The sequence below is a fragment of the Manis pentadactyla genome, chromosome 7 (genome assembly GCF_030020395.1).
Source record: "Manis pentadactyla isolate mManPen7 chromosome 7, mManPen7.hap1, whole genome shotgun sequence".
NCBI classification, from domain to species: Eukaryota; Metazoa; Chordata; class Mammalia; order Pholidota; family Manidae; genus Manis; species Manis pentadactyla.
Genome location: NC_080025.1, coordinates 101,511,856 through 101,534,597, shown reverse-complemented (window position 1 = coordinate 101,534,597; position 22,742 = coordinate 101,511,856). Strand labels below are relative to the sequence as shown.

Here is a 22,742-nt window from a genome sequence, read left to right as displayed (position 1 = left end):
AGAAAGTTGGTGGCAGGCGCTCCCAGGTGAGGCCTCGGTCCAAGAGCAGAGGCTGGGGCTGCACAGCTGCCGCCGCATGCCCTGGTCCCTCCTCCCAGATGCGACGGCCTCCCCCCCACCCTCCCCCCGCCGCCGCAGCCGCCGCCGCCTCCCCTCGGCCTCCCGGTCTCTCCCCGCTCTCCTCGCATCGCTCTCGCCCCCTCTCCCTCCGTCCCGTCCTCTCCGCTCCCCTCACCCCGCCTCTCTCCCCGTCCTCCAGCCCCTCCTCTCCTCACCCCACCCTCCCTCCCTTCCTCCGCCTGCTGGCCCGGCGCTCGCAGAGCTGACTCCAGGGGGGCTCTCGATGTAGCACCATGACAGGCATCGCCGCCGCCTCCTTCTTCTCCAATACCTGCCGATTCGGGGGCTGCGGGCTCCACTTCCCCACCCTGGCCGACCTCATCGAGCACATCGAGGACAACCACATCGGTAAATGGCCTGGGGGTGAGCGGGGGTGCCCGGTGCGCGGAAACTCTTGCCCAGGCGAGAACCCCAGAATGTCCAGGGGTGGCCAGGAGGGAGGAAGGCGGCGGCGGGGCGGGGAGGCTGTGTAAAAGCCCGGGGCGTGGGGGTGGCGGGATGCGGCGGCGCGAGGTGCTGGGGTGGAGAGGTTGCAGGGTGTGGGTGGGGGAGGGGGGCGCCCCGAGGTGCGGCGGGCCGGTGGGCTGGGGGAGTCCGGGGGCGTGCGCGCCGGCTGCTAAGTGGTGGGAGTGGGGGTGCTCCGCCGCGGGGGCGGTAGGAGGCGGCACCGGGCGGAGGGAGATGCGGCGGCGGCCGGGCCGCCGGGGGACGGGGCGCCGAGCGGAGGGCGCGGCGGGGTCGAGCGGCAGGCCGGAGGGCCAGCGCTGGTCAGGGGTGCAGAGTTAGTTGGCGCCGGTGGTCCGAGCGGCGCAAGGCGCCGGGGGCGGCGGGGGGCGGGCGCTGCACGCCGCCCGCCGCTTCCGCCCGGGCTCGAGCTGTCAGGGCTCGGCGGCGGCTGCAGCCGCTGGGAGGAGGGTGGGGGGGCGGGGGTGGCTCCACCACGGCAGCCATTCCGCTTCCTCCTCCCGCCGTCGCCGCCACTGCGTCCTGTCAGCGCCGGTTGCTAGGTGTGGTGCGTCGGGAGGGGGCGGGAGCCGGCGACCACGGGCCGAGCACTGGGCGCTCGCCTTCTCACCCGGCGGCGGTAGAGCTCGCCCAGCCGGGCCGCAGACGCTGGCCCTGGGGCCCTTCTCGCTCGCCCCTGTCCCGGCCTGGCGCGGACGCCGGGGCGCTGCGGGCTGAGGTCCCGGGTGCTCTCGCAGGCCGCGCCCGGCGCCCGAGCCCGGCTGCCCCGGAGGCCGCTGCGTCTGAGTCCTCTGGAGAGCAGTCCCCAGAGGCTCGCGGCCAGGCGTTCAGTGTGTCCCGACTCTGAGCTATGCTTTTCAAAGGGTTCTAGGCCCGAGGTGCTCTGGACGCGCCCGGGATCCGCTGCGGCAGCGTGCGCAGCGCCCCGGGCGTGGGGGTACTCTGGCGGTGGGGGAGGGGGCGCCTCGCCGGGCAGCTGCTTTCCCTTCCTTCCCAGGACCCCGGAGCCTTTCAACAAGTCCTTTAATTCGCTGAAGTCCTTGCATACATTTACATACTCTTGTCCTGAGCTCCTGCGCGGGGCATGGGTTGGGTTCATCTGGCTCAGGCCAGCCAGCCACCTGCGAGAGGTGTGGCCGGTACCCGCGAGCTGTCCCTAAGTGTCTGGAAGGTGGAGGGACCTCATGATGCCCCGGTGTGGCTGTCTACTCCAGAGAACCTGTAAATTGCCCTAGAAAGTCATTTCCAAATGAATGCTATAGATTCAGCCATGTGGATGCAGCTCACGTTTCTACAAAGTTGAAAGAATAAATCACGACTGCTGTATATTTATGCACGAATAAAATAAGGCCCGGCGTTACTCTCCTTTGCTTAGTATAATGCTATCTTTTTGCACACAGTGGGTTTTTAGTCACTGAATGCTAGTTTAGAATGTGTTTCATGGGGCATCCAAAATGGGAAGTAATCATTGAAAATGTCTACAGACTGTCTTTCAAAAGGTAATCCTGATGAGTAAAATTGTCCAGGTTTTGAAACTTAAAGTTTTAAGACATCTGTCTTAATAGCTTCTGCCATCTCCTCTGATAAGAGTGTAACAGAAGAGCTAGGCAAGGTTTGGTAGTCTTTAAAGCAGGAGTTTAATGGAGTAACAGATTTGCTGATTCATATCACGATTGAATAATCATAACTGAAGATGCTTAAAGAATTTTTCATGATGGATAGTTCAAAGTAATACTAAAACACCAGTAGTATAAAGTTTCAATAGAAATTTTGTTCAAGCTCCTTCCCTTTCAATAATAAATAGAAAATAATAAATGGAAATAAACAGGTACCTAAGGATGTCTGCATATCCCATTCACTCTCACTAACAGTTATTTCAGGATAAGCTATAGTTAATGTAAGGTGAGCAGAAATCATTTTCCTACATTGTCTGCCTACTTGCACTACCTAGTTAAAAGAAAATATAAATTATATTTATTAAAATGTGTTAAAGATGGTTATCCTCCTTGAGAATTTAGTTTCTAATCAGATGATTTAAAAGTAACTTGGTGAATCAGAAGAGTTTTTTAAGTTTGCAGAAATTGTCTTTGGTGTTGTGCAAATATTTTTTTAGGAGGGTTAAGGGTTCCATAAATTTTCTAAAACTCAAGTTTTAAGTAATGGTTATCCGCAAAGGGCTAGTGTTTTTTCTCACTGAAAAATATTGAAAAATTACGTTTATAACAATAGCTGTGACTAGGCAAACTGTGTGGCCAAGTTAACAGTGATTATGCTTTGGAATTAGTTTGAAACCGGCAAACTTTATGGAAGGTATGTGCTAAAATAAACACTTGAAATTCTCAAGATGGAGACAAACCTCAACTACTATGTACCTCAGCTGAGGAGAAGCCCCTTACTTTCAAAGACAGCCCCAAATGCAAAAAGAAGTTTTAAGAATTGACCTCAAGAAGAATAAAAACACCTGAAGAGTAGGCAAGGTCATGTAAGTGCACTTTTGATAAAGAGACATGAGTGAAACTATATCAGACAAAACATTTAGTGAAAATACATGTGTTGTTAAGTGGTATTATTGTTTGTGTTTTAGTTATAAATTTTTGGAGACAGATGGTTATTTTTAATAACTGACAACTGATTTCTTGTTCTTATTAAGTGGCCACATTAAAAAGCTGCATGGAAAGACTACCGAGAGATTTATGTTAATACTTAATTTTTTCAAGTAGTTTGTTATTTAGCAATCATAAGGGTAATTAGATGTATGCCTAGGCAGAACTTCCATCTTGGGGACCTTCCTTAGTTATTATCATTAATCAGCCACTAGTCAAAACCTCAAGCAGTAATGAAATGAAGGTTTATACGAACATGGTGTGTTTCTTGCTTGACAGATTTTTCAAGGCCTTTAGTGCACAAGGCCCATAGTTTTCACTGTAACTGTGTTATTTAGTTCAGATTAATTAAATGCTTTAAGTGAGAGCACCTATCTCTGTTACTTATATGTGCATGCTTAGCTCTTGGTTTTAACCATTTTCCTAGACACACAAGGTACAATATTTGGGGCTGCAGAGCCAAGGGAAGTGTGGTTTTCACTGTCTACTGTTTTAGCTATCTTCTATTCTGATTTTCTTACTTGCATTTCATCCGTGGTCTAGTACTGGAGCACCTGTTGCTGTGTACAACCCAGTATCCCAGCTAAAACATTTTACCCACCCTAAATTGCCTAGAAATCCCACAGTCCTGCAACCATCAAATGTTTCTCTGTCAGCTTTGCTATCCATTCATCCATTCATACCCTGGCTGTTTCCCGGAGATGGGAAATGTTGATCAGGATTTGTTTGTTTCTTACTGTGAGTTGAGTTTGTAGAAACACCTATGCACATCCTCGGTAGGTGAAATTACACTGACACTAGATATCATAGAAACACCCGGAACACTAAATTTAACACTGAATGGTCATGGCACAGACTCATGAAATTCCTGCTCTGTCCATGCATCCCAGTGCTGTGAAATCTTTCAGCTTTTGGTCTCAGAAAGACAACTATTTAATCATTTTTATCAGATCTGATTATTTGGTGCATTTATAAAAGTCCCTCTGCATTTTAAATTATTTATATAAAAATATAGACCAGCTATTTTGTGCTAAGCACAGTTCTAGACACTTGGGGTTTTTTTTTTTTTTGGTGAATAAGCAAAGATTTCACCCTTTGGGGAGTTTCTGTTCTAGAGGGGAGGTAGACAATAAACAATGAGCAAAAGAAGTAAATAACATAGTATGTTGGAAGGAGGTTAGTGTTAATGAAAAGAGAATGATCAGAGCAGGCTAAGGTGGATTGGGAGGAGGAAGTGTTGGAATTTTTAATTGGTTGGTCAGGATAGATGTCACTGAAAAGCTGATAGGTAGGCCAGAACATAAGTGAGAGAGTAGTTACGAAGATACACTGGGAACCCCAAGGTCCAGGCGGAGGCATGCAAAGGCCCCAAGGCAGACCATACCTCTTAAACTGAAACACAGATCTGGCCCAATTCATTTATTTTTGGTGCTAAACCAGCAAGTCATTTGGAACTTCCTCAGATGTTAGAGCTTCAGCTTTGCTATTGTTGACTCAAATTGTCCTGTAGGGGCTCCACTAGGAGATGGAGTATTGCTGACTAATGATAGTAGCTTTGACTTGGTGGTTCTCCATCCTGAATGGCAGCAGGTTGCTTCTTGTTAGTTTCCTCATCTCCAAAACTCAGGCAGTTTATCCATGCTATTTCATTTCAGAGGGTAGGTATGTACAGCATCTAATTAACAAAGGTCAAAGTCTCTGCAAAGAAAAGTAGAGTAGTTACTAGACTATCAATAATGTAGAATTTGGCTCCAGTGATAGATAGTTTAGTAAGCATTTGCATTACTATCTTATAGCACAACATAGTATACTAAATAGATTAATGTATGTCCCATATGTAGTAGACCCTTATTATCCTTACTTTATAGGCAAACTGAGGCTTAGAAAGGTTACATAACTTGCCTAAGTGTCCTTAGCTGGTAAGTGTGAGCTGGAGTTTGAATTTCAGACAGGCATGGAGAACTGGGCCTGTGCTGGATTGCCAGTAGATAAAGAACACAGTATGTTCCCTACTCCCTCTCCAGACACAGTCTGTGTAGAAAGTAACTAAACTCTTGAGATGAGGACCATTCGAGAGGTAATAGTGAACCCAGCCTGCTTGGGTTTGAGTATACACTCCTGCTACTTGTTGAATGTTTGTGGACTAATGGCTTGACCACGATGCGCTTTGGTTTCCTCCCCTGTGTAATGGGGACATTGACAGTACCTGCCTCATGGAATGGCTGATGAGGCTCCGGGGAGCTCATATATGTCAGGTACTCATCTACAGTGTTAAATTATCTACCTTATCCAATTTTTTGCCATTTTGTATGTTTACTAAGTAAGTATGTTTAAAATCTTTCTATGCAAGTCTCCATTAGAGGTTAACAGAATATGGGTTCTGTCTACCTACAAATGTGTAAAATCATTAGGCCCTTCTTGGGAAAGATTGAGAATGAGAAATAGGAGAACCTTTAGCAGTCCAGCATTGGGGTTGCAGTCTTGGCCACTTTCTCTTATGTGTGGCCAGAGGTACTTGAGAAGCTGGCAAAGGCCTTTGCCGCTGTGGATTGAAAAGTGGGGTTAAGGCCCACGGCTTTCAGCATGGTCTTCCTTGTGGCCTGTATTTATTTGAAAAACCCAGGACTAGAAAGAGGCACTGTGCCTTGTGCCTGTGGGCACATTACCCCGAGTACATTTCCTGTGTGAAGAAAGAATTACTGAATGAATAAATGAATGAATCAAAGGCTTGTCACTGCCTGCCATGCTCTTTGCCTGTACCCTGTGGCTTGGCAACAAGATGTCCTGTTCTTCCTCCCATGGTCACAGGAAGGATCCAGGTAGTGAGCCAGGAGAGGTTTTAAGTGTATGTGTGTGTGTGTCCATATGAGCACACACACACACATGCACACACCACACTGCAGTTTAGGGAGACCCCTAATTCTGAAACTCACAACCTCCTCCAAGATACTGTCTTCAGTAGTTTTTCCATGTACCCACTTCTCACCTGTGAACAGTCCTGTCACTTTTAAGGAAACATTGCTAGTGAAAATTCTGTTTCAAAAATTTCACAAGCTGCTGATTGCTTTCTTTTAGTGTCCCTGTGTGTGAATTTCTACTGTGTGACTGAAATGTACAAACAGAAAAAAACTGCCTGTAACTCATGGCATTGATAAAGGCCTCCATATTCTTTGGAAAATAGTTTTCTTTAGAGTGCATATATTTTGGAGACATCTCCCACCTTGACAACTCAAGAAAGGTGAACTGACCGCTGTTTTAAAAAAAATCCTATTTTTCCTGTTGATGACAGTGCAGGAGCCACAAGGCTGCACCAGGCTGGTGACACTTGATGAGCAGGGCTTTCCTAGGACTGTTTGGAAGCCAAAAGGCCTTGTGTTTTTGGACTAAGGTTTGAGAGACAGGACACAATGCTATTGAACCCCCTAAAGTGCTCCCCTTTTCCAGCTTTTGCTTTTAGGAAAAGAAATACTCCATATTTCCTTTTATTTCTCTCGTCACTCTGTCCTTACCCTGCCCTCAGATCTTGACGATGCAGACATGTCCTGGGTACTACTGATTAAATACTTGCTGGATTGCAGATAATACATTTTGTTTCATGTCAAGCTAATAGATTTGTTCCATACTGACCTAGCTAAACTGTGGAATAGCAAATGCTATTTATTTGGAGTCTGAAAATTGGAAACTGCAAATGTCAGAAATTTATTATATGTTTGTTTTAAAAAAGCTTTTTATTTAATATGCTACATCTACTTAAAGGAAATTATGTTTTCCCCTTGCACAAAGCACTGAAATGTTGCCGTCATTTTCACCTATTTTTTTAAAAGGCCAGCTGCAAGCAGAAACCAGATAATGGATATTCTCTTTAAGGAACAAGTCTTCCCAATAATAATTTCTCCACTTTGACAGAAGTCAAAGTGACTCTTTTTGGGTCACTAACTACAGACTCTGTGTCCAGTATCGAAAAGCACTGACAGTCTTCTGATGGCCAGAGTGGCCCTTGCCTAGCTCACCCACTGGCCTCCTAAAGGGAGCCCTGTTTATTGTGTACTGGGCTATAATGGTGACTTTCTTCTGAGATAGACCTCTTTGAAGGGACAAGATCTGGATATCATGTTATTAACATAGAAAGACTCACTCTTTCTTTGGTATTACATATATATAATTGATATATATACAAAATATACAGATAAAAGGTATATATAATATACAAAATATATATGCATATACTATCTTAATATATGTGTGTTTATACATATACATGTATATCTACACACATGTATGTATGTGTGTACATGCATGTGTATGTGTATAGTTATATATGTGTATACAATACATACATTTATGTTTACTCTCATTCTCTGTCAAGATTACTATGGAAAGTGAGGACTGCCATACACATTTTTTAGTATTTTCTATATGTGAGTACTTACACAGTACTTCTCCAAGAAATTGAGGTTTATTTGGAAAGACCAGGTATGTACAGATTGAGATAAATGATAAATAATAACAGAGGCAGATTTATTGGAAAGCTAATGAAACCCAGTCACCTCCCTTGTATAATACATGTTTTAGAATTTTTTAATACATTGCTAGGGCCCACACAGCCCTTTCCAAGGCCCAGGAGGAGCCTTCACAGTGTGTACAGCAGTATGTTATGGCATCATAACTTGTAAAATTTGAAAAAGTAAGATTAACAGCTATCTGTTAAAATTTTCCTTTTCCACTCTGACTTCCCCTCTTAGCATTTCTGTTCGGGTTGAGTGACATTGGAGTTGAGAGTATTTGAGAGTTTGAGATACAGTTAAGTGAAGTTGAATTGGGGACACATTAGGTTGAGTTTGGTGGGATATATTTATTTATGTGGTTCACAATCTCTCTTCTCTGTCTGGTTAAGGTCCCTAGCCATCCTAAAGTGGGAACCACTTTCCCGGAGTGCCCTCCATTGTGCCAGCTCATTTGGGGTTCTTCACAAAGGGGCAGGGACAGAGGTAGTACTCAGCATGAGAATGTCCTGTGACATCTGCCAGTAGGAATTAGTTTAAAAGGTATGAAGCCAGAAGCTAGTCTGGAAAATTCTACAAGTCAGTTGTGTCAAATTTTAAGTAGTGAGTTCACTTCTTATCTAACGGTAGCTAATATGGAAGTTCCTTTTGTTAGGTATATACTCAGTAATGCAGATAAACTATTTTAGACATGTTTTTTATGGGAATTCTGTATAAGTTTCTTTCTCATTTGGTATGAGTGTGTGCATAACAACAAAAAGTATTGGTGACAAGCTGGTTAATGAGTATTATCAACATAAAGAATATTTAAAGTTAGTCAATGCATAAGAAAAGCTTGAAATGACCTTGAATTCTGTGGCTCATATTTGAAAGGAATTAACAGAAGTGTTTACAAATTTGACAACAGTCCTAAAAATTTATGTAGCATTACCAATAAAGGGCTATGAGGCTGAAAGTAACTTCTGAATTATCAGTAATTAAAAATAAGTTTCAACCACCCACATTTGAGGAAAGACTGATTTAGCTTTGCACCTTACAGAAAATGATATAACAAATCATTGTCATATGAGAAATAAAGAGAGTGAAGCTCAGAAGAAGTGGTAATCAGGTGGTGAATTCACATACTGGGTTCTTTTTCTAGATTTTGATTTTGTGAGATTTTGGTAATGTTAGCTCTAAAATTTTTGGATTTTGTGGTTTCTAAATCTCAATAAATAATCACTTTTGTAAGCCTTTTGTATTTATAACGTTGCTCCTCTGCCGCCTCCTCCATAAAAAAAGGATCCAAAGCTATAGGCCTCACATATCTTGAGTCCATTTTTTTGTACCAGTTAGAGAGTTACTACTATGTGCCAGAGACTGTTCTAACAATTTTCATGCAGTATTTAATTCACCCTCACAGCAAGCCTATGAAATAAACATTACCCCATCCTAGAAGTACTTTCAATTTGGAGTTAAATATCTTATCTAGTGAAATATCAACTAGAAGTTTATTTTGGTAAGATTATAAAACAAATATTTTCCTTTAATACAGAAAGCCTTTTTTTCCTCAGAAAATAACATCATTATAAATGGTCCTTTCTTTCCTCTGTCCTGTAATGCCTGCTCACATCCCTGCCACAGTTGTGAGCACCATACTTTATGGGAACCACTTGTATACTTTGCCTCCCCAAGAAATGGAGCCCCTTCTAGAGGTCAGGGAACAGGGCCTTGTCATCTCCCTTAGCCTGTTCACCAAGAAGTGTTTTCAGAAATGAAATGAAAATATAAATTGAGAAGTGCTTTGGGGGATAAAAAGTAAGTTAATAAAGGTAACTTTGGGCAGTGAAAAACATTTTTGAAGCTGCTCTTTTCTGGATGTGTGTATATACATGGAATGCTGTATTTATGTATTATACATGTATGTTTATGACACAGATACCGTTTATGCAGTTAGTCTAGGGTATCTCATATTAAAGGAATTTGAAGGTTTTTTTTTTTAAGGAGATTTGAAAAGGAAATCCATATCTTTATATTTGGGAATTTAACTGGGTTAGTCCTTTTCCAGGTGGAGGATATTATAAAGCTTACAAAGAGCACACTTTAGATCATACTACTCCCATCACCAGACCTTAAACAGCTGGTGCAGGAGCACTCTTGAAATGGTTTAAAATGCTTAAAATTGAAGCACCCTTTTTCTCACCTAAATCATCAGTGGAAGTCTTTTGAATGCTGATTTAGCTATCTGATTCTCAAAACATGGCATAATTATATAAGTAATGACAAAGGCAGGGGCATCAATAGAGGCATATTTGTACAGCTTACTGTTAGGTAAACTGAACACCATGGTAATAAGCATAAACTATGCCCATGCTTCCTCAGGTATCAAACATCAAATGAAGGAAATGGAGTTTTTAATGTTTCTTTATAAACTCAAGCTAAGTACATATTACAGAAAGTTTTCACCTCAAAAATTCCATATTAACTTTTCTAGGCCTCTCTCCTTGAATATTCTCACTTTATTGAGGTATCTGATCGGCTGATGGACTGTGAACTAAAATTCCATTTTAGGACTCAGCAAGTATCACACAGGTATGTCCTAGGCCCCAAGTTATCCATAGTTTAGATTTTAGATCTTTGATAGGATATTATGGATAGTGGACATCTGGATATCGAGTAGATCTGTTGATAGTGGATATCAAGTAGATCTGTTGATAGGATATTACGGATAGTGGACATCTGGAGTTTGGCATCAACTTATTGGTTAAGTGTGTGTGATTTAAACTAATGTGTCTCCATGTTCTGCCCAAGTTGGAAACTCCCTTTTATGTGTTGGCTTCAGTTCAGCACTTGCAGGGGCCCACACCGAAATACTTACTGTTAAATATGCAAACATCAGACAAAAAATTTGGTCAAGAGATGTTAAGTTATATGTGCATTTCACTTAAGATGTTAGAATAAAGAAACAATGTTTTGTGAAAATCTGGAAAGATGATAGCATCTTAAATCTTAACTGTTTATGTAATACATGTTGTAAAGTCGTGAGAATTATTCTCATCTGTGTGGCTTGTGGAAAGCATTCATCGATTTATAAGTCACACCCTATATATATCAATGGTTTTCCACATGGGTTGTCATTAGAATCACTTGAGTGAACATGGGAACAATAAGGATGCCTGGGCTCCACCCCAGAGCTTATGATGTGATTCACCTGGGATGGTCTGGGTCTGGGTCTGAGCATCTGTGTTTTCAGTGCATCAAAGTTCATTCTAATTTGTTGTAAAGTTGGAAACCCATTGATTTACACTAATGGAATAACTAGCAGTGTAAAGGTTATGGCGTTTTGAAAAGGAATCACACTTTTTAAAGGGGTGTGGCCTTTTTGGATTTCAGTTCTGTAGGTGTAGTTTTACTTCTACTGGAAGCAAGCATTTAATACAGAACAAATTTGAAGATGTGATACTATCTCTCATAGGTCGGTAGAGCCTAAATGGCTGAACTGGGAATCCCTGTGGCCTAAGGTCTCAAACGCAGTGCCCTCAGAATACAATTATGCATGGAGGGACCGATGTGCAGTGTAATTTGGAGTGGTGGGGATACAGGCAAACTGAAGGGCCCTTGCTTTACTTTAAAAGACAGCTGCAGCTTACCTCTAGTCAAGTGTGCAGCTGAAGTGTACGCCCCTTGTTGGCAGATCCTTTTTAAAGTTATTATAATGTTTATTATTTGAGAGGGATGCTAGGAATTAAGATTTTTATGTGGAATCTATCTTCAGATGTTTGCAACTAATACAGATGGTTTTAAACATTGTGCAAGAAAATCAGTCTATCTAACCACTGTATGTAATAAGGGGTATTGATGATAGGCCATGTGTTTTAATGGAGTGCATGTGAATGCTGAGGTGCAGAGCACACTTGGAAGACAGTTGTTTCTAGCAAAGAAGTTACACAAATTAGAGAAGGTACAATGGAAGAATAGTGGCTTATAGTGGTTTTTTTCCCCCCATTTTTCTTTGTGAAATGGTTAACCATTTTTTAATATGAAAGCTTTGTGATTTAAAATTTTTCTTTTATACCAAATTCTAAAAAATGAGCTTCAAAACCTGCAAATTTTTTAAGATCATGATCACATGTATTTCCCTTCCCTTGGGAAAAAGGCAGGACCACTTAAAAAACTCTATCCTGAGTGTTTTCATCATGGCAAAAAGATGACTTTGAGCAGATGAATTGAGCATTGTATCACTGAAAAACTGGAAGGAAACTTAGAGAGATGATCTAGCTCCCCTAGTTAATTCCATAGATGAAGAAGCTGAGGTGGTTTAAAGTCATGAGTGAGCAAAAGCTCTTGGCCCAGGGGAGCTGTGAGCACAGCAGCGGGCGCAGTGGTTCAGCATGCGGTTCTTGGGGCCGGCTTGCTTCCCTCAGAATCTTGGCTTTGATCCTTCTATCGAGTTATATAACCGTTCTGGGCCTCATTTTCTTCATCTCTCTAATGGAAATAAACAGTATGTATCTCAGGTTTAGTGAGATACCACGTATATTTGGTGTATTCTCTGTTGGAACTCTGGTGAATTCTGAAGAAAAGAAAGCTCTTAGGTTAGTTCCCTTGTCTCCTGGGGGAGGCTCTCATGCAGACTAACTGCAGAGGGGTTAAGAGTGTTGCCTTGAATCTCACTTGAATACTGTGACCAAGTTATATAATTTCTCCAGACCTCCACTTCTTTCAGATGAGTGTAGTTAGTATTTATCTCAGAGTGTTATGAGGATTAAATAAAGTCATGCATGTGAAGGGCCAGGCAACTTGGAAGCACCCTGTGAATGTTAATCCTGACATGGTTATACCATCTTCTTGAATCCGTGGTGATGCTCTCAATGCCGCATTCCTCAGATTCTTCTGCCCTTTTTATGTTTCCACAATATGATGAAAGAAGAATCAAAATAACCTTATATATTTCTGTTTTTTTGTGAAGTATTTTTGCTTTGAGGTATTTGATGAAATTCAATTTCCCTGGTAGAATTTTGGTTTGTGTTTGTGTAAGTCATACTGAGTTGTCATAGGAATTCATGAGCTGTTAAAAAATTCCACACAAAAATTCTTGCTGTTTCAAAGTATACCAGCCTTAATTTAGTATTGTTTATCCAGATTTATGTTTGAGACATTAGATCATGTGACTAGAAAAATGACCTCCATGTTTGATAAATATAATTTTACATTTGGGAGAAAAGGGATTTTAAGAGTCTAGAAAAGTTTATTGAACTATATAAACAGAAAACATAATTTTTTTCATGTTGTACCAACTAAACAATGGAGAGACAGGAGATGATTTTGTGTGTTGCTTGTAAAAGTTTGTTGTGAATCACTCAAAAGGATTTGTAGGGCTTTTATGGACAAATCCAAGAACATGACTGTAGGACTCTAACAAAATGCCATGCTCTCCTCCTTAAGTGGCTGTGCATCTCTTTAATAATAGTCCTTGAAATGTCACATAGTCAATGCTGGAAGCTTCTCAGGAAAGTCCCGGGATAGGCCTTGTTTTAGAAGCTCAAGTGGCAGTAGTTGAGTTGTTTACTGATTGCAGAGAATATTTAAAATACTTTGTTCCTCAATGGTATTTGACAATGACTGAAATCGTATTCCATCCTATAGAACTTAATGCCACTGGTTTTCCCCTTTAAAGAGTGGGCCACGATCTGATATATTTAAGCAGCTGGTCCAGTTTTTGTGGCTTATCAGTAGTTGAATAAGACAATGGTTTTGAACTTTCTTATTAGTGGGGGTTCCTTTAGTTGTACTCCTTCTCCCTCCCTATGGATTTATGTCTTGAAAGATTTTTGTCTAAAAAATAATCTGATTTAATAAGTAATTAAATGCTTTTTTTTCCTGCTTTTTTTTTCCTATACAGCCACATCTTAAACTCCTGATATATGTATTTAGTAAATATTTATTGAACACCTCCTATGCCAGCACTATCTAGGAGCTGGGGTGCAGTAGTGAACTGCACAGGTAAAGTCTCTGCTTGTGGGAGAAGCAGACAAAACACAAGAACCTAAGAAACGATCATAGTGCTGTGAAGAAAAATAGAGTTAGGAGATAGAGGTTAAGAGGCCTATTTGAGGTAAGTTAGTCTGGGATGGTCTCTTGAGAGGGAGGCATCTTGGAAGGGATCTGAATAAAGTAGGGGGATGAATGAGCCATTCAGGCGTCTGGGGAAAGAATGTCCCAGGCAGAGGGACCAGCAAGGACAAAGGTCCTGAGCAGGAGGGTCTGGTGTGCTTGAGGAGAAGCAACGAGGCAGTGCGTGGGAGCACAGGGAGAAGGGTAGGGGATGAGATAGGGACAATCCTCAGGGGCCTCCACATGAAGACCTGCGCGTCAGCCAGTGTCACCAAACAGTGTCACTAAATGATGATGTGGAATGTTGGTGCAGCTTTATTATGGCTATAGTTTCCGCTATGCTTTTTGTAACATTCAAATAGCTTAAGGACCCCATTACTACCTTCAAAGCCCTGTGGAGGTCTGGGAAACCCTAATTGGAGCCCTGATCTCTTCAAATCTAGTTTGCTTTTTGTTCGGTCTTAAAAGCTGTGTTTATATTTTGAGATACATATTTTGAGATCTATATTTGACTAATATAATTCATTTAGTGTTTTCTATTGTATTTTGGAGTAGGAGTGAAAAAAAGGATTATCAGTAATCACGATGCATTAAAATATAATGTTTGGTAGGGTTTCCAAACTTTGGGGATGTATAGATTTCTTTGAAGTTTCTCTTTAGGAGCTTTGTGAAATCTTACATAGATTTTAGTGGGTATGAGTGTTGGCAGAAAGGTGGGGTAGGAGATGGGCAGAAGAAAGGAGAGAACAGTCTTGACAGCAATAACTTAAAACATATTGAGGGACCAAAATATTACTGAGTAAGATTATATAGACTGTGAGCCTGAAGATATTATTTTATCATCAGTACCTTTTTTTTAAATTCTGAAAGTTGTATTTTATGTAGCTCTTCCATGAAAAATAGACTGCTTTTTCTTCTATATCTGCATCTTATGGGGAGTATAAACATTTCACTGAAATAAGCTTTTGATTTTGTTAAGGGTATAAGAACCTGTTCTCTGTATTGTAACGTGCCAGTATCTTTGTTCAAGTAATTGAGAAATGGTGTGTTTTGGGTAACAGGATGTCAAGGCAATTCATGAAATTCAAGGGAAAAATCAAAGAGTGTGAGATACTCAAAATACATGTATTTGTATTTGTGTTTATTTGTAGCTGTAAAGCCTTTCCAATTTATGTAAGATGAGGACTTATTAGTTAGCTTCTGCCACAGTAATGCAGCATAACAGACTATCCCCAAACTCACTTATTCTCATGTCTCTGGCCTGCAAGGTAACTGTGTTTGTCTGGGTCGGGTGGGAACTGGATTCAGCCTGCTGGCTCTGCTCCCAGCTGCTGCAGGGTGGCACAAGTCTGCTGACTTGTGTCCATTCTGGGACCAGGGTGAAGGGGCAGTAGCCATGAGGGGCTTGCTTTTCTCCCGGTGGAGCACTGGAGCACAAGTGCCACGCCAAATCATAGAAGCTTATTTAAAGGCCTGTCCTTTTTATGTCATGTCCATTACATTCCTTTTGTCAAATCAAGTCACATGGCCAAGCACAGTTGATAGGGCAAGGAAATTCCTCCTAAGGGGAAGGGGTAGAGATGTGAGTGAAGAGAAATCAACTATGACAGATATCTTTTATTAGAAATAGAACAATTCCAAAAGGATATGATGTTTAGTAGAGATATAAATGTTCCCCTTAAATGATCATAATAGTATATAAACATGAGGTTGTTATCTCTACAGCCTCCCAGAGAATTTGGGAGGCATATGTTGAGACTTCCTAATGAGGAATTAATAAGCATTTCACACAGGGATATAAGACTTAGAGAAAATAAAAGCAGTTAAATGATTTCTGCTCAGCCAGAAAGAACACGGGGGATCTTCGCTGGTGAGGAATGACCTGTTTTCCATTCTGGGGTTACTTAAAGAATCCAAAGGCTTTAATTTGGGTCCAAGGCTCAGTGTTGTGTGTTTGTCTTGTAGTACCTTTCTGAGCACAGAGAGCTTCAGAAAAGCTTTGGGACTGCTTTGTGGGGTGGGTTTTGTGCCCTTTTTCTTTCTTGAGTTCTGAGCCAGTGTCATAGAGGATGGAAAAGGACTGACCTGCCAATTGAGAACCCGAGGCCTTAACTACAATTCTTTGCTGTGGAGGGAAGGGAGGGCTTGATTGAGTGAACAGCTAGCAACTTGCTGCCTTGGACCAACAAGTTAAGTCTGCTTTCTGTTGAACAGTTAACAGTCTAGTGGTTTTATAGAAAAGAGTGAGTCATTACAATAATAATTAATATGATTTACAATTTACTGATACCCATTCTGCCTCTGTACATCACATCTTCTGGTGGCTGAAGGAGTGGTCACTGGTATCGGACACCCCAGGTTCTGGTTGGGCTGCTCTGTGACTTTGGACAACTTATTAATGTATAATTTTCTCATTTGCAGAATGAGGAATATGATATCTACCATATGGAGCTGTTAGAGTTAAGTAAGTGGCAAGTCCTAGCACACTGTCTGGCACATGTAAAACGTTTAATACTTATGAGTTGATACTATAGTGCTTTTATTATTATCTTTTGTAACAGGTACTACAGGCAGCATTCCATTACTGTTATTCCAGGATTTCTGTTTCTCCTCACTAGTTTGTGAGCCTCCAAAAGGTATGATTAATGGCTCTGTGTTTTATCTCTGCATCCCCATTCTGCAATATCACGAAGTCAATGATAAGGAGCTTGAATGGCTAGCCACTAAATTGTATCCAGACATGTATCCTCTACCATAAATAAAGTTTCTGGCTCCATGGACCAAATTAGACTGTTCCTAAAAACAGATTTAGTCATTCTTTTTTCACATTCACACTTTGCCTTGAAATAAAGACTTTCAAAGTAAAAGGAACTTAAAGGTTTTGAGTTAGTTCTATACTCTCCCTTTAATCAGACACTTTCTACTTACTTAGGGAAACTGTGGCTTCTTAGTTACATCAGAAAAGTTGAAAAAATTATGGAGGCGAATTTTCATGGTGTCTACATATTTAAAGAGCATTTAAAGAATATTTTGTTCTAATATTCTTCTAACTCCTGTCCTTTGTGTTGCCTGTTAGATTGTGGCTGTGATCTTACCATCAGCTTTTTCAAAGGTATTGTAAATTTTCAGCCAAGTCATTGTTCTCAAGGAGTAGTCACTGTAGAAAAAAGACTCAACTATTATAACAGGCCCAGCATTATGTAGATTAAAGGTCCAAGAAGTTTATTTATCTTCCATGTAAGGATCCATAGTGGAGAGGCAGGCTGCTCAGCTCCATGCAGCCAGTCGGGGCTTCACGTTCCTTCCATCCTATTTCTCTGCTCTCCCAGACTCTCTACTCCTCTTCTGTATGGTAAAAACTGTGTTCCCTGGAGTCCTTCCTGGAGGGTGAATATTTGTATTCACCTTAGGGAAAGGAAAAGAGTGTGAAAGAGTTCACATACTGTGTGTTATGGCCCAGGCCTCCAAGGGTAACCTGTCATTCCACTCCTGTTCCATCAGTAAGAACTAAATTGCATCACTACATGTAGCTGCAAAGTTGCTGGCACATGTAACCCCCTAGGCCTTTACTACAGTTCTCTCGCTGTGGAGGGAAGGGAGGGCTTGAGTGAGTGGACGGCTAGCAACTTGCTTCCTTGAACCAACAAGTAAGTCTGCCTTTGAGAATTTGGCCTTTATGTTGAATAGCTAAAATATAGTTTAGTGGTTTTATGGAAAAGAGTGAGTGGTTACAGTAATAATTAATATGATTTACAATTTACTGAGCTCCAACTGTGTGCTAGGGACTCTTAAACACAATTGAATGCATTATCTCATTTAACTCTCCTCAGAAAGACCATGAGGAAAATTCTGTTATTACCTGCATTTTATAGGTTAAGACACTAAACCTTAAGGAGGGTAAGTAACCTTGTCAAATTGACATAGCCAGGCCTGTTTGACTCCAAAGCCTTCACCATGCTCCCCTGGGAAGGGTGAGTCCTTAGGAATGAAGCACAGCTATATGCTGCTTCTAATTTTGGCTTCTGTAGCTACTCAGGAGCAGAGACTGTCAGGAAAACAGTGGGTTCTCTAGAAAGATTCAAGCAAAGCTGTTAACCTTCTGTTGGGGAGTCCATAGATGGACTTCCTGCTTTGCGCTGTGGGCCATGGCAGACTTCCATGATGCTCTCTGAAGGTTAAGTGCACTGCTTTGTGCACTCTGGTTTCTGCATGTCATCCATGATTCCTCATTCATTTTACAGAGGTGAAGTCCCATTAGTACACACATTGTGTGTTTGCTTGATAGTGAGGCACCTGGCAGCATATAGCACGTGAGGGTCAATAGTTGAGACTAGGGTTCTAGCTTGACTTTGGTCAGTCACGTCAACCTTGAGACTCCATTTCTTGGGGGGTTAAATATTTGCACTGGGCTTAATAACTGGTTTTCTGGGAGTACTTCTCAGACATCTAGGATTTTTATAGAGCTCTCTGGTAATTTTCATCCCCTACATATAGGGTTGTTGGATTTTTCTTAGATTAAAGGATTTTTCAAGTTTCAAAAAGTGAAAATCAAAGGGCTGATTATAATGATAATGGTGAATTATTGTTGAATGCCTATGGTGTGTTAGGCATCACCATTCTGAGTGTTTTGCATGAATGAATTCACCTGTGGGATGTACCTGTTACTATTTCCAGTTTACAAATGAGGAAGCTGAACGACAGAGGTTAAATAACTTGCCCATTGCTGCTCCTTAAAAAGTAACCAGGATTCAAACTTGGACTTTGAGATCTAGAGCTATGCTCTGCTGTGGGAATGGATGATTTCTGAGATTTCTCTCAGGTCTATGCCTGTTGTGTATACAGACATAGACAGCTCAAGAACTTTTCTTCTCCAGGAAAGACTCCCAAACATTTACTACCTCCCTCATGACAGTTAGAAGCAAATCATAAAGGTCCGTATCTTGTTGATAATTTCAGAAGTCCTGTTACCTGTTTGTCATTACCAATGCAGCATGAGGTTCTGTTATGTTGAAATTTCTAACCATGGACATGCTTTGGTACGTATACTGACAGCTTCCTGAAACACAGCTGGTCCCGGGGGTGGGGGTCATAAATGGGGCCCCCTTTAATGAGATGCTTATGGTAAGCAAGGAATGACCCCCTGGGATGGATCAAAAATGATGCTTTGTGACTAACAGTGCTATTAAGGGCATCTTAGACTCATAGAACTTTACAGCAGAAGGAACCTTTGAGATCATCTAATCTAACAATCTGCTTTCATGCAGTCAGCCTCACCTCCATGTCCCTGCACTGGTCTGAGTGCTGGGGACACAGCAGTAAACAAAGGCTACCTTCCCGTGGGGCCTACCTTCTAATGGGAGACCCAGAGCAGCAACAACTACGAGAGAACACATGCCATGTTAGGTAGTGGTAAGTGTTGGAAAGAAAAGTAAAGCAGGACAAGGGGGTAGAGAGTGATAGTGGGGGTTTTGTTTATATTATGTTTTCGATGGGATATTCATGTAAATCAGTGTTTCTCAGCCCTTTCTTCCTTAATTCCCTCCCCAGGAGCTATTCTTGGTACTGTTTTCTATTCCCCTCCAACCATGAAATTTTAATACCGTAGATACTAATATTTGTTTAGTTATTGTATGTGTATCTGTCCCTTATATATAAAGGGTGAGATTGCCTGGCCCCACCCCAGGATCTGCTTTCACCACTTTGGGGGCAGAATCACCTCATCGCTGTTATGTTCTTCTTTCTGCTATTGTAAACAAAACAAGACTTAGCTGCTTTTTAAAAAACGATCATAGTCTAAGCTAGAACTTTTTAATTCAATTTCCTAATTATGTTTTTACGAATGAGGAGTATCGGGGCTTTGAGTGAAATTCAAAAAAAAAATTGTTCAGGCATTAGGAGTGAAGCCCGAGACCCTAGGCTCCCAGTTTTCTGCGGTGCACAGTGCAATAGGCTGTATGTACACCAGGAAGGATGAAGTTCACTAAGTGTAGCTGAGTTTTCCTGCAGCTGGTGTGGAGCTGAGTGATGGAGAGCCTCCAGCCACCGCTGTCCAGTGCTGCAGCCTCCTCACTGCTCTCCCGGACTCCACGTCAGCTCCTCCATCCAGCAAGCTTGTCCTCTGTGGCAGCAAGAGGGAGCTTTTGAAAATGCCCTTCATATCGAGCCACTCTGCTTACCAGCCTCTCCATTCCAACAAGAGAAAATCCAACTGTTCTGTGAAGGCTTACAAGTCTCTCACCTGCCCCCTACCCGTCAGACCCTACCTCCTTCCTCCACTGTGCTCACCAGGCCTCAGCCACACTTACTGTCCTCTTCCTGCAACATGCTGACATGGTTCATGCCTCAAGATCTTTCTTTTGTTCCTTTGCCTAGATTTCTCTGGTTTAGATTTTTAAAAGATGGCATTTAAATTTTTGGAACAGTTTCAGAATTACAGAAAAATGGTGACGGTAGTACAGAGAGGTCCCCTGAGCCTTGTGCTTGGCCCATTCTGTAAGTTTTCTCCTGACTCTCTCCTTATTGTTCACATCTCATCTGCCCAGAGGCTCGCTGTCTTCACCTCAGCTGACGAGGCAGCCCACACTCCCTCCTCATTCTGTCACATTACCCAGTTACATATTAGCACTTACCTCTGCTGGGATTATATTATTTGTGTATTTGTTTATCCTCTGTCTCTCCTCACCAGAATGTGAGTGTCTGTAGGTTAGGGACTCACAGCCGAGGACACTGTTTTCTCAGGGCCCATGAAAGGTTTGTCTAGGACCTAAAGCCATTACTGGTGAGCCAAAGCAAGGAGCTAGGTTTCTTGTCTCCCGTTCAAATGCTTGACGTCACTAAACTCAGCTCAGTCCGTGTCCATGTCAGACTGAACTCAGCTCAGCTGCAGTCAGTGATAGGACTGCATGTTCAGAGGACCAGTTGGAAGGTATATTAGGGTGAGGGTATAAAGTGGTGGTGAGAGGACCCTTAGGCAAAACTGGCTTCCCCAGAATCATCCTACAAGACATCATCTTGACCCCTTGTATTGTTGCTTCTTTACAGCTGAGAATTTTCCCTGAGCTGTGTGCCCTGTGGGTGTGGGTATCATCTTTACTCAACTGTGCAAATAGGATCTAATTTGGGGCCTACAAAATTAGATTGCATTGGCCCTGGTAACACACACTTGACCACAGTAGCTTAGGTAAAAGAATTCTGAATTTAGCTTGTTGCTCTTTCTCAGTGGCCCAGGATGTTCTACCATCTCTGCCATCTCTTTCTCTTTACCTCCTGGTCCCAGAGTTCTAGTTAATATTCCTTATTTCCAGGCTTTCAGGAAGGCCAAAAGGGCTTTCTGGGAAGCCCTACACAGCAGCTTCTGCTTATATTACATTGGCCATACCTATGTGAATGGGAAGTGTGTGGTGTGTGTGTGTGTGTGTGTACACGCATACGTGCATGTGTGTGTGCAGTGGCCTCCTTTCTCCTTAGGCCCAGAGTCGTTGCTTCCAGCTGAGCTTGGGGAGGCTGAAAAGTATAACTTTTCCCCAGGGAGCACTGTCCTGGGTTCTGTTATGAAGGAGCAAGGAGAGAGTAGGTGCTGGGCGGTCGCTGCTGCAGTGACCAAGGTAGATGTTTACTCCTATCAATTCTGCCACCTTAGGAAGTTATAAGGAAATATGGGGTTTAAGCTTACATCAGAGATTTTTAAAAAAGGACTCTTATATTCCTTTAACTTCATGTTCATTTTGAACAGTTCTAATATCTTGGACTATCTCACACCAAAATGTGATTTTGTATATGTAATGCATGATCAGTAGTTACATGCAAAACTTTTTAACAGGGACCCTGACATACAATGGCTCAAAGAAGATAGAAGCTTCTTCCTCTGTTGTTAATAGTAGACTGTGGTTTGGGATGGGTAGTCCTTCTGTTTCATGAAGCTCTCTAAGGACTGCTTTCTTTTCTCTTGTTGCTTCATCATTCTCTAGGGTGTAATTGGCATATTATATCCCACGGGCCATATTTGGCCTGTCCCTGTTTTTGTATGGCACATGTACTAGTGGTTTTTACATTTTTTAATGTTTGGAAAAAAAGTTATATAACATGTGAAAATTCTGTGCAACTCAAATTTCATGTCCATGAATAGGCTTTATTGGAACACAGCCACACTCATTTATTTCCATACTGGTTTTGGTTGCTTTTGTGCTACAATGGCAGAGTTGAACAGCTGTGACAGAGCCCACACAACCAAAACACTTACTGTCCCGCCCTTTACAGAAGTTTGTCACCCTCATCCCTAGTGTGTGGTTGTAGACCCCATGGTTCAAGCTGGCCTCCTCTCGCCTTGTCTACTTTTCAGCCTATGGGAAGAGGGACTTGTTATTAGGCACACATAGCTTCAGGGAGGTGGATAAATAGTTTGCGACTGGGCAACAATTTCCCCAGCTAAAACTCTGGAGTTCCTGTTACTAAAATGGAGAAGGAAAGTACCGATGCTGGGGTACATTTCAAAGACTGTCACAGGGCTCTGTGTGTGCATGTGTGTGTGTGTGTGCATGCATATGTGTGCTATAATCTTTTTTCTATTTTTTTTTTTGAGAGGGCATCTTTCATATTTACTGATCAAATGGTTGTTAAGAACAGTAAAATTCTGTAAAGGGGACTCAATGCACAATCATTAATCAATCCCAAGCCTAATTCTCAACAGTCTCCAATCTTCTGAAGCATAACGAACAAGTTCTTACATGGTGAACAAGTTCTTACATAGTGAATAAGTTCTTACATGGTGAACAGTGCAAGGGCAGTCATATCACAGAAACTTTCGGTTTTGATCACGCATCATGAACTATAAACAATCAAGTCAGATATGATTATTCGTTTGATTTTTATACTTGATTTATATGTGAATCCTACATTTCTCCCTTATTATTATTATTATTATTATTTTTAAATAAAATGCTGAAGTGGTAGGTAGATGCAA

General features: G+C 42.0%; 1 protein-coding gene across 1 annotated transcript in view; it reads left to right on the top strand.

The window, feature by feature from the left end:
• The first annotated feature begins 207 nt into the window (after positions 1–207).
• Positions 208–22,742, top strand: part of JAZF1 (JAZF zinc finger 1) — a 339,131-nt gene continuing 316,596 nt past the window's right edge. The window contains exon 1 of the mRNA XM_036897481.2: positions 208–468. Coding sequence (XP_036753376.1) covers positions 354–468 — 115 coding nt within the window. The 5' untranslated portion in view covers positions 208–353. The remainder of the gene's footprint in view (positions 469–22,742) is intronic.